Consider the following 12,578-nt stretch of genomic DNA (forward strand, 5'->3'; position numbering starts at 1 on the left):
GTAGGAATTATCATAAAGGTCAGAGGCGTCCTTCACCGGCAATGGTGAAGTCTCCATATGAGTGAAAAATTCTCGGTTGAGATTAACTAAAGAACAATGAATGTAAAGTTATGGGGAAACTGCACGAGAGAACACCACCCCTAGCAGTTGGTGAAGTTTAAAACTGTCAAGCTTAAGATATACAACAAATACACAAATAACTAGGAGGAATTGTTTTAGCACACTAAAACTAATGTTTCCCTTCCATTTTCCATAGCTTTTGAAAAACATTTTAGGGATCATGTTTTTAAAGGGAAAAATTAAGAGTTACGGTACATAACATTCACCTATAGGTACAGTGTATATGTGCTTCAACCAAAGAAGAGTGTTATGAACATATGATAGTAAATTGAACTTGCCAACATACTAAATATCAAAGGCCTGTGTCAAACTCTTGGTCCGTACAACAAACCTCCCCCAACAATTCTATTATTTGACCTTTACTTTAAAGGTCAAAGGTAATAAAAAAAAAGGCTCTTGACACACTGTTTTATAATGGTCAGTGGCGTAGCTAGGTAATGGGGATTTAACGAAAAATATCTGTAAGCACGTGCATACAGTGCTACAGTGTAGCTACGCCACTGATGGTATACCCACATACCAAATATTAAAGGCCTTGCCCAAAAAATCTTATTATTTCACCTTTACAGAAAAGGTCATCAGAAATGGCACACGACACACCCGTGTTACGATTGCGTCTTATGGTATACTAACATACCACATATCAAAGGCCTAGCCAAATAATTTAAAAAATTTTTTTTTTTTTTTTTTTTTTTTACCTTTACCCAAAAAATCATTAAAATGACACATGACACGCCTTATGGTCCGGACAACGAAAATGACCCAAAAATTCTAATTATTTGACCTTTACTTAAAAGGTCAAAAGTAATCAAAAATGGCACGAAACACACTGTCTTGTCATGGTATACCAACATACCACATATCAGACATAGCCAACAAATTCTATTATTTGACTGTTACACCAAAGGTCATTAAAATGGCATGTGACACACCGTCTTGTCTTGATATACCCACCCACATACCATATATCAAAGGCCTATGTCAAAAGACGAAAAAAGTTATGGCCCAAACATTTCTATTATTTGACCAATCGCCAAATACTGTCTCTATTACCAGGATATAACGCAATGCACACCTGGCATTTATTACATACTGGTCCCGTGGGGATGCAGGTTAGAATAGGTTCTCAGTACGCTTTGCTTGTCGTAAGAGGCAACTAAATGGGGCGGTCCTTTGGATGAAACCGCAAAAACCGAGGCCCCGTGTCACAGCTGGTGTGACACGTTAAATATATCTACCTGCTCAAAGGTCACAAACGCCGAGCATAGGCCTAAAATTTTCAGCCCTTCGCCTGCAAGGTGACGTCTCCATATGAATAATATATTCTCACGAGGGACGTTAAATATACAATAAATCATTATTACATACTGTATGATTACGAGATAATCACTCGGGAGTCGAACACTATCAAATACTAGTAAACAGCGATATACATACAGACAATATTCTACTGGCACTTTAAATTTATATCGAACGTATTTCACAATACGTACTAGCATTCAAATGCAATAATACTTACACCATCACAATACTGCATTTGAGGGAAAATACACAGAACGTTTCAACATAACCTATTTACACACACACACACACACACACACACACACACACAGACTGAAATGCAAAACTATTACTATTTTCAAATGTCGTTTCAAATAATATGTGTTGTCTGAATGCCTACCCGCGCTCGACTGACTTGCAAGTAATCTCGGCTGAGATTCGGCTTGGCTGAATATTTGGACTGACGCCTTCACCGAATCTCAGAGCAGTTCTTCATAATTCACGTCTGGAAATTTACTTTTAGGTTTGGTCAGTTTTAACAATTACTGTGCACTTTAGGTGGCACTGCTGTTCGCTTCATATAAGTTATTTGACTGTTAAACTAACTCTCTATCACTATTAATTTTGCATTGCTTACCGTCTGGACATGAAAATGAAAACAGTCGCTAGATTTACTTACAAATGATGATTTCCATGGCGCAATATTTTATCTGAAACTTTTTTATTTTATTTAACCACATGCAATTGCATCGCTTGGGGGTCGAATTTACTATATAAAGAGTAGTAAATTCGACCCCCAAGCGATGCAATTGCCTGTGGATTTAACGCCTAATTTTACACAGAGTATTCAATGGCGTGATACATGTATAATATAACAAGAGGTCCATGGGTCACATCGCTCACCTGAGTCACCTTGGCTCATATCTAAAGATTTTTCCTATATATTCTCATGTAAAACTTTGATCCCAATTGTTGCCCTAACCTATTCCCGGGTACCATGATTTTTGTAAACTTGAATCTGCACTAAGTCAGGAAGTTTTCATGTAAACATAAACTTTTCTGGCCCACTGATTTTTCAGAAGATTTTTAATGAATTTTCCTATATATTTGTATGTAATATTTTTTTCTATTTATTAGTAATATAAAACTTTGATCCCCTGTTGTGGTCCAACCCTAGCCCCAGGGGTCATGAGTTTAACAAACTTGAATCTGCACTATGTCAAGAAGCTTTCATATATTAATCTCAGCTTTTCTGGCTCAGTGGTTCTTGAGAAGATTTTTAAAGATTTCCCCAATATATTTGTATGTAAAACTATGATCCCCTATTGTGGCATCAACTTACCCCCGGGGATATGATTTTAACAAACTTGAATCCGCGCTATGTCAGGAAGCTTTCTTGTAAATTTCCACTTTCCTGGCCCAGTAGTTTTTGAAAAGATTTTAAAAGATTTTCCCTATATATTTGTATGTAAATCTTTGTTCCCCTATTGTGGCCTCATCCTACCCCCGGGGGACATTATTTTAACAAACTTGAATCTGCACTATGTCAGGAAGCTTTCATGTAAATATCAGCATTTCTGACTCCGTGGTTCTTGAGAAGAAGATTTTTAAAGATTTTGCCCATATATTTGTATGTAAAACGTTGATCCCCTATTGTGACCCCATCCTACCCTCGGGGGCCATGGTTTTGATAAAATTGAATCTGCACTATGTCAGGAAACTTTCATGTAAATCTCAGCTTTTCTGGCTTTGTGGTTCTTGAGAAGAAGATTTTTAAATGACCCCACCCTATTTTTGCATATTTGTGATTATCTCCCCTTTGAAGGGGGTATTCATGACCCTTCATTTGAACAAACTTGAAAGCCCTTTGCCCAAGGATGCTTTTGGCCAAGTTTGGTTGAAATTGGCCCAGTGGTTCTAGAGAAGAAGTCGAAAATGTAAAAAGTTACAGACAGACGGGTAGACGGACAGACGACGAAAAACAGGCGATCAGAAAAGCTCACTTGAGCTTTCAGGTCAGGTGAGCTAAAAAGCTTTAAAAGAATAAACATCATATACATGTAAACACACTCTATATCTACTAAACTAAAAAAAATGTACATTAAAACTGTCTAAACAAATGTGTCTTCATTTTGGCTTTAAAATCATCTAGAGATTTGGACTGTGACGGTATGTCTTATTTCAGCCGGTAAACTGTTCCACAGTCTCGGACCAATGGTTCCGAAAATTCTGTCACTGAAAGTTTTACGCCTGTTAAAAGGAGCAATGTAGGAACTCTCAGAAGATTGAGCGGAGCGCAACTTTTTATTTGGTACCTGTTTCGTTAAAAGTTCTGTTAGATACAATGGCGCTTCGCACACATGACAATTATACATGAAGGTCAATGATTTAAATGATATCCTAGAATCGATAGGTAACCAATGTAGGTCAATGAGAGCATCCCTAGAGCTGTCAAATTTCTTACGATTTAATACCAGTTTCGCACCCATGCTTTGGATTCTTTGCATTTTACATATTTCAGTCTGTGCTGTGCCGTATAAAATCACAGGTTCAATTTCATCACTTTTGTGCTACATTTAAAATGAGTCCGGTCTTTAATGTGTTTTGTCACCTGACATTGAAGAGGTCCTACAGTCTGTGTATCTCCAAGTTCAAGTTTAATCATTTTTCACTCACACCATCAACCAGTGGTACACGAGGAACAATACATAATAAAAGATAATGGTAAGCCGTCTTAATGAATCGTGAATAGAAAAAAATACGAATAATTAAAAAGAAAATACAAGAGATATACATATTATAGCTACAAACAAAGAAAAAGAAAAAGTAACAGATGTGTTATGGAGGACTACCAGTCTCAACAGGAAGTTAGTGGTTTGTAGTTCTTCACATCCAAAATTAGACTTTTTTTCAAACTAGTAAGTAATCTTATCCAGAAAGAAATTATGCTTGTATATATTTCATAATATTTGTATATAGAATGGGAAACGCCCAGTCTCACCATATACCATATAAAGAGGGGTACTACTCTTTAAAGGGAAAATATGTTTTAGAAATTTTAAGTGTATCCGTTCAATGATTTCAACATTTTCATATCCCCAAATTTCACAGCCATATGAAAGATCCAGGTGAGACTCTATTGGTAGATTATTCTATTCCTTATTACACCATACATTGCCTGTTGTGTCTGTTCACACGAGTGTTTCTTCTAGCCTTACAAAAAGAACCGGAACGGGAAAGCATTATCCCCAAGTATTTAAATTCCACATACTTACTTGTCGCTAATTTAAAACATACAAACTATAGGAACTCTTCAATTTTGGGAGCTAAAATATTGCGCCGTAGAAGTCATAATTTGAACGGAAAATTTAGTGATAGTCTATTTTATGGAATTTACATACCTAGACGGTAAGTAATGCAGCATAATATTTGAAGCGAACAGTAGCGTCATCTGAGTTCACAGTAATTGCTAGAACCGTCCGATGCTGAAAGTAAATTTCTAGACATGAATTATGAAGGACTGCTTTGAGATTCGGTGATGGCGTCAGTCCAATTATTCAGTCAAGTCGAATCTCAGCCGAGATTAGAAATAATCCAGTAAGTATAGAAATGTACACCACATGCAAAACGCAAAGTTAAAACTGGTATTGGAGTGGGTATCGTTCACCCCGTGTCCTTTGCAATAAAACTCGTTCTCCCTATAACTCGTTCGTCCTATAACTTTGTGCCCCATCATAATTATTATGTTCTAAACGCTTATATGGATTTTAAAGTAATTTCTAATTTTTTAAAATTATTATTTTGTATTAATTTCACTAGCCAAGGTTTTGTGCAGTCTACAGTAGCAATTAAGCGATTGGTTGATTGATTGTATATATTGTTTAACGTCCCTCTCGAGAATATTTCACTCATATGGAGACGTCACCACTGCCGGTGAAGGGCTGCAAAATTTAGGCCTATGCTCGGCGCTTACGGCCTTTAAGCTGGGAGGGATCTTTATCGTGCCACACCTGCTGTGACACGGGGCCTCGGTTTTTGCGGTCTCATCCGAAGGACCGCCCCATTTAGTCGCCTCTTACGACAAGCAAGGGGTACTGAGGACCTATTTTAACCCGGATCCCCACGGATCTTTTCGATTACAGTATTTATCAAAAATTAAATTTATTGAATTCTGATGAGTATTCTAGATTAGAGAACACTTTTTTGTTTATGTTTAACACAAAGATTGGAAAATATGTTAGGAATTTGTATCCCCCCTTTGAATAAGAGGGTGCATATTGTTTTGCACCTGTCGGTTGGACTTGTCTGCTCAAATATCTTAAAGGGACCGATTCACGATTTTTCTTCAAATTTTGTTTTTCACTTTAATTGATCAAAATCTACAGTGTAATATGTTTTAAAGGTTTCACAAAAACGTGAAGGTTATATACCATGACAAGCTCATTATAAATAACTTATTATTTGTTTTGAAAACAAAGATTGAGGTGTTATTGTTTTAAGAAGTTTTCAAAATAAATGTATATCGATCCAAGTTTATTATATGCAAGGGGTGTTTGATATGTAATGTATGTTGTACGATTTCTCAAAAGTATTCGACTCAAATAGTTTAAATGTATAATTTCAATCTGAAATGCGTCACGGTACGCTGATTTAGGTAGACCTCTGAGGCACTGACTGATGGCTGAACCAAGGGCTTGTCGGAACATATATCGATGACCAGATAACAACTTTTTAAGTTTTGGAAAAAGGAAAAAGTCTCATGGGGCTAGATCTGGAGAGTATGATGGGTGTGGCAAGACGGTAACCTTCTCCGACTTCCAAAATTGCTTCACAAGCTCAGATGTATGTGATGGAGCATTATCATGAAGTATACGAACATGCCTAAATCCTGACACAGGGCGTCGTTTATGATAATATTTCTTGAGCTTTTTTAGGTCACCTGAGTAAACTCAGGTGACCTATTGCAATCGGTTGTCGTCGTCCGTCGTGCGTTAACAATTGAACATTTTTAACTTCTTCTTGATAACTACTAGTCCAATTCTTTTCAAATTTGGTATGAAACACCTTTGGGACAAGGGGGCATAAATTGTAAATTGCAGGTCTCCAGCACCCCTGGGGCCTTAGGGGCAGGGCAAAAACTGTCCAAAATTGGTCAATTTTCAAAAATCTTGTTCTCAAGAACCGCACATGTGTAAGAAAAACTAAATGCATGGTGATGGAGAGCATGAAGGCTTCTACCAAAATTGTGAATTTCATGATCCCCGGTGTAGGGGTTCTGATCCCAGGGCGGGGCCAAACTTGTTATATACTGTTTATGTGTAAAACACTTAAATAATGTTTTCTTTAGCGCTATTGATACTATATTGAAACTAAATGGATAGAGCAAGTAGTCCTTTACCAAAATTGTAATTTTGATGATCCCCAGAGTAAGGGTTCTGACCCCCAGGGTGGGGCCAAAATAAGTATATAGTATTTATGTGTAAATTTGCTGATACTGTATAAAATCTAAATGCATACTTAGGAATAGCAGAAAAGGATGTACAGAAAATGGTGAATTACACAACTCAGGGTTATGACTTTACGATGCACGAGTCCAAATTAGTCATATCTTTTGATGTTTTAATGTTAATACACCTATTATTTAAAGCCTTTCATCAGTGTATGCACTTTTTAGGGCAGTGAAGTTTTAAGAACACATCTTGATTTATACTGTTACTGAACATTAGAATTTAGCTTAGATATTCAGAACAGGAAATTTTTTCTAGATTTCATAGTCCATGGAAGTAGTGATACTTTTTCACTAGTATTCAGGTGACCGATAAGGCCTGTGGGCCTCTTATTAGTATAACATCTCGGTAATATTGACCTGTAACACTTTTGCCCTTCAGCACCGGAATTTGTACGGCTATACCACCACACGAGAAGAATATGCAATAACGAACTTTCTTTGTGCTAATGGTTCTTTTGGCAACTACAGGCCTTCGACCGTGTTTAGTTGGCCATATTTTGTTTCCAATTTTTCTTACTGGTTCGAAATAATGAACCCATGTTTCGTCACCAGTAACAATGTTTTCAAATTGTCTTTGATTGAATTTGGGAAACATTTTGAGCAATTGCTTAGCGGTTTGTACTCGTACCCGTTTGTTTTTGATCATCTGGCAATATATGTGGTATCCATCTTGCAGAAATCTTTCGTACTTTCAAAATACACTTCAAAATGAAATGCACCCGCGATAGCGATATGTCAACAGCTTTGGCAATATCACGAATCGTGCATCTGCCATCACTTTCAATTATTTACCTGACTTTTGAGACATTGGCCTTGCCTGTTACAGTCACAGGTCGGCCAGTTTTTGCTGCATCTTTGACGGACTCTGTGCCAGTCAGAAATTTCTTTCTCCACCTACGAACTGTCTCATAAGATACCTTATCAGACCCATAAACTTCCCCCAATTCAGTAAAAATCCGCATTACCGAATGACCGAGTTTTGTGCGAACTCTTATATAAGGTCTAATTTCTTCAATATTCTCAACCCGTTTCCCAACTATGTTTACAACAGTGGTCAACGACTGGCTCTATTGAAATGACTATAAGTTTAAACTATGTCGAGCTGAAGGCTCGCGTTTATACCGTTGGAAAGGTATTGGATAGAGCTATTCAAGAGTATCATCATCCACGAAATTGTGCAAAGCGTTAATATTGCGTTGTGGTACAATACGCATTACATATCGAACAGCCCTCGTAAATCACATTTCAAGTCTACTTTAAAGGTAAAATGTGCCAGATCTATTACAAATCAGTGTTTATTTTTTCACATTCGCTAGGCCATAAACAGCCAATGCCGGGTCGAATCCTTTGTGACTGTACAATATTAAAATGCTGCAAATTATAGGATTAACATTTCACTGGTTTGTTTGTGAAAATAAAAAGATTCTCGTCTTTGTTTACGTAACACTGAGTTAAGGCTAAAATATTGCTCTTATCCTTGCACTTAGAAGATCCAAATTTTAGTTGTCAACATTGAATTAGTTATATTTTTAACATCAAAAGTTAAAAAATATTTTTTTCCAAAAAACAATCCCTTGAAGAAACCTTTGCTTGACAGACATCAAACTTGTTACGCTGATACACCTTAAGGAGTAGATGGCCTCTATTGATTTTGAGGTCACATTGTCAAAGATCAATCTACATTGGACATAGGTAGATATCGTCCGCTCAATATCTTGAGAACCTTTTCTTGACAGTCGTCAAACTTGGTACAGTATAAGAACTATTCATTTTAGGTTCACATTGTCAAAGGTCATGGGTTAAACCGGACATAGTAGTATACCGTCTTTTTCAAGTTTTGTCTGCTCAATATCTTTTAAGAACTTTTGCTTGACAGACATAAAATGTTGCACATTTACACATCTTAAGGAGTAGATCACCCCCATTAATTTGAAGTTACATGGACATAGGAAAACATTGTCCGCTCAGTATCTTGAGAACACTTTCCTTGACAGACATCAAACTTGTTACATCGTAAGAAGGAGATATGAACCCTATCGATTTTGGGTTCACATGATCAAGGGTCAAACTGTACATAGTAATATATTGTTACCTCTTTAGTTTGAGAATGATTTGCTGGATTTACTACCAGGCACGTAGCCGCCTATACTCAAGTACGCAATTGCGTACACATCATTTGCGAGAGAAAGAGAAAGATCTTTGCCGTTTGAATATTTGTGCCTCAAAAATAACTGCATTACTTACTTCCGATTTATAGTTTAATCAGCATGATAATGTCCATTCAATCAAATTTAGAGACCTTTTTGAATTTCAAATCATGTCTAATATCACTAAATTAAATGCACATCATATACTAAGTATAAGACGAATTAGGATATTTTTGTTATCAGTAAATTTTACCATAAATACCAGTTGAATACAACGATCATTCGTAAAACGAATATAAAGTTTTCCCAAGTACACAGGGTGAGTTGGCATATTAAAACACTTCAGAATGATAATTGAATTGTGAATTCTTTTGAGTTTGGTAAATGACAAGAAACCCTGTTTCTATGCACAAAAATAGATTATTTTATTGGTAAAACCCTGGCCCCGGGGCTTTGAACTGGATCCTCTGGGGGTCTCAAGGCGGCCCACAACCCCCTTGCCTTACTTTGCGTATATTTCTTTTTATTTCTGGCTACGCGCCTGACTACACTTGTACATCATAAGAAGTATATGACCCCTATTGATTTTTAGGTCACATAGTCAAAGTTCAGGGGTCAATCCATTCTTGACATAGGAAAATGTTGTTTCACTCAATATTTTGAATTGCCTTGGCACTACTATCAATCAAATGATGCATGTGTATAACCCTTTTCAATTTTGCACCACGAGGGCATACGTGTTTCTGAAATATTTCTTTGATATTAAAAGGGTTTTTGTAAAGAGAAGATATGTAGCTCTCTGGTATGTCCAAGTTTTTCCCAGAGAGGTATGCACAGTTCTGCAACTAACTTCTAATAGGATGAGTAAACAAAAGATGTCATTTTCCAGAGATTCATATTTCATATTTGTGCTTCATGTTCCTATTATTTGATGTCTTTGCTAGAAAATAATCTAAGTACGTAAAGAATGGTTGGTAATACTTAGAACCATGTATATGATGTTTGTAATGTTTTACAGATCCGCCATACAGGTTAAATGGAATCACGCGATGTAATCCAAATGGAAAGTCGTAACCAGTGTGGTTCTCTACAAGGAGGCAGATAAACACCGGGACAAACATCATCCTAGTCAAGGGGTGACTGTTGTACATTTTAAGTGCAAAGTTGGCAGACAGGATCAACACAAGTCTCTCAACTACCGTAAGTTTGTTGGTCACGTGAGGGTGCATGACGTCATGTTGATGATGTTGAGCATGAATTATTTGGTAGATCCATACATTTCTATGAAAGACCAGGTGCACAATGAAAAATAGGACATCAAATGTCATGATAGAGGCGATGAGATGAAATAAGATACTTTTAAGATCGGGCGGATCCACTGGGAGCTCTCTAGTGTACTGAATAATGGACTGCTGTTTTAGTGTCCATACACTTGGATCCACATTGTGGTATTTCTTGACGATAATGGCATCGAGAAACATTAAAGGCGCCATGTACACCACAGCTTCTTTCAGCATTCCTAAAATGGTCTGATGCACATAGGTGACAGATGGATGAATTTTATATTTGTCCAGTAGCGGGATAAAATGTATTGCAAACGGATATAGAGGGATGATCCATGCAAAACAAAACGTTGTCCACCACGTCTCAAAATAAGCCGAATTAAAAATCCAAGATTTTCGTAAAGTTAGCCAAGAACTGTTTACGAACCTTTGGAGAAGATTATGATAGATAAAGCTCATTGTTGAGATCAGAAGAATTATAAGTCTGGTACCCCACGTAATGTACTGGTCCCAATGGTTATCAAACCATTTCTTCTTCCCTCCTAGATTGTATGTAGCTTTTGGAACAACTTCGTTGGCACTCAAAATTGGTGGCTGCACGTCTGGGATTTTATAAGATCTTCCCATAGTGGACTACTGGTGTTTCGAATGGCTATCTAAAAAAGAATGTGTGTTTGTAAAGCACAAAGCAAACGCTAGCTCAAGGACAAGTCCCTGGTGATGGCACGGAGTTTGTGAGGAGATGAAATCCAGGAAGACTTTTTCAAAAATCTTGTAAATAACAAGTGGTGGCTAGTATAATCGTATTACACTCGATCACAAAATCGTGACTATAACCTAATGTATATCCATGTATATGAAGTTTTATTTTTCTAGGAGGATATTACCAGTGAATTTTGTTTTAGAAATATGCAAAAACAAAAATTGTGTTCCGGGAGTTCAAGAGTTGATACATCAGTAACTACTAATTATAACGTACTGTATCAGAATATACTATGTACAGTACATCTAACGTACTCTGTCAGAATATACTATGTACAGTACATCTAATGTACTCTGTCAGAATATACTATGTACAGTACATCTAATGTACTCTGTCAGAATATACTATGTACAGTACATCTAATGTACTCTGTCAGAATATACTATGTACAGTACATCTAACGTACTGTATCAGAATATACTATGTACAGTACATCTAACGTACTGTATCAGAATATACTATGTACAGTACATCTAACGTACTGTATCAGAATATACTATGTACAGTACATCTAATGTACTCTGTCAGAATATACTATGTACAGTACATCTAATGTACTCTGTCAGAATATACTATGTACAGTACATCTAACTTACTGTATCAGAATATACTATGTACAGTACATCTAATGTACTCTATCAGATTATACTATGTACAGTACATCTAATGTACTGTATCAGAATATACTATGTACAGTACATCTAACTTACTGTATCAGAATATACTATGTACAGTACATCTAACGTACTGTATCAGAATATACTATGTACAGTACATCTAATGTACTCTGTCAGAATATACTATGTACAGTACATCTAACGTACTTTATCAGAATATACTATGTACAGTACATCTAACGTACTCTATCAGAATATACTATGTACAGTACATCTAACATACTGTATCAGAATATACTATGTACAGTACATCTAACGTACTGTATCAGAATATACTATGTACAGTACATCTAATGTACTCTGTCAGAATATACTATGTACAGTACATCTAATGTACTCTGTCAGAATACACTATGTACAGTACATCTAACGTACTGTATCAGAATATACTATGTACAGTACATCTAATGTACTCTGTCAGAATATACTATGTACAGTACATCTAACGTACTCTATCAGAATATACTATGTACAGTACATCTAACGTACTCTATCAGAATATACTATGTACAGTACATCTAATGTACTCTATCAGAATATACTATGTACAGTACATCTAACGTACTCTATCAGAATATACTATGTACAGTACATCTAACGTACTCTGTCAGAATATACTATGTACAGTACATCTAATGTACTCTGTCAGAATATACTATGTACAGTACATCTAACGTACTCTGTCAGAATATACTATGTACAGTACATCTAACGTACTCTGTCAGAATATACTATGTACAGTACATCTAACGTACTCTGTCAGAATATACTATGTACAGTACATCTAACGTACTCTGT

At 36.4% G+C, this 12,578-nt stretch overlaps 1 protein-coding gene across 1 annotated transcript; it reads right to left on the reverse strand.

Annotated features, from left to right (window-relative positions):
* Positions 1-9,935: 9,935 nt before the first annotated feature.
* On the reverse strand, positions 9,936-10,967 carry LOC125669443 (cholesterol 25-hydroxylase-like). The gene has a single exon (XM_056161553.1). It carries the CDS (start codon positions 10,965-10,967, stop codon positions 9,951-9,953), a length of 1,017 nt encoding a protein of 338 aa, XP_056017528.1. The 3' UTR covers positions 9,936-9,950.
* Positions 10,968-12,578: the final 1,611 nt, after the last annotated feature.

The sequence above is a fragment of the Ostrea edulis genome, chromosome 4 (genome assembly GCF_947568905.1).
Source record: "Ostrea edulis chromosome 4, xbOstEdul1.1, whole genome shotgun sequence".
NCBI classification, from domain to species: Eukaryota; Metazoa; Mollusca; class Bivalvia; order Ostreida; family Ostreidae; genus Ostrea; species Ostrea edulis.

Excerpts from the sequence above, each read along its gene's own strand:
- LOC125669443 (XM_056161553.1), bottom strand. The coding sequence starts at position 10,967 with ATGGGAAGATCTTATAAAATCCCAGACGTGCAGCCACCAATTTTGAGT.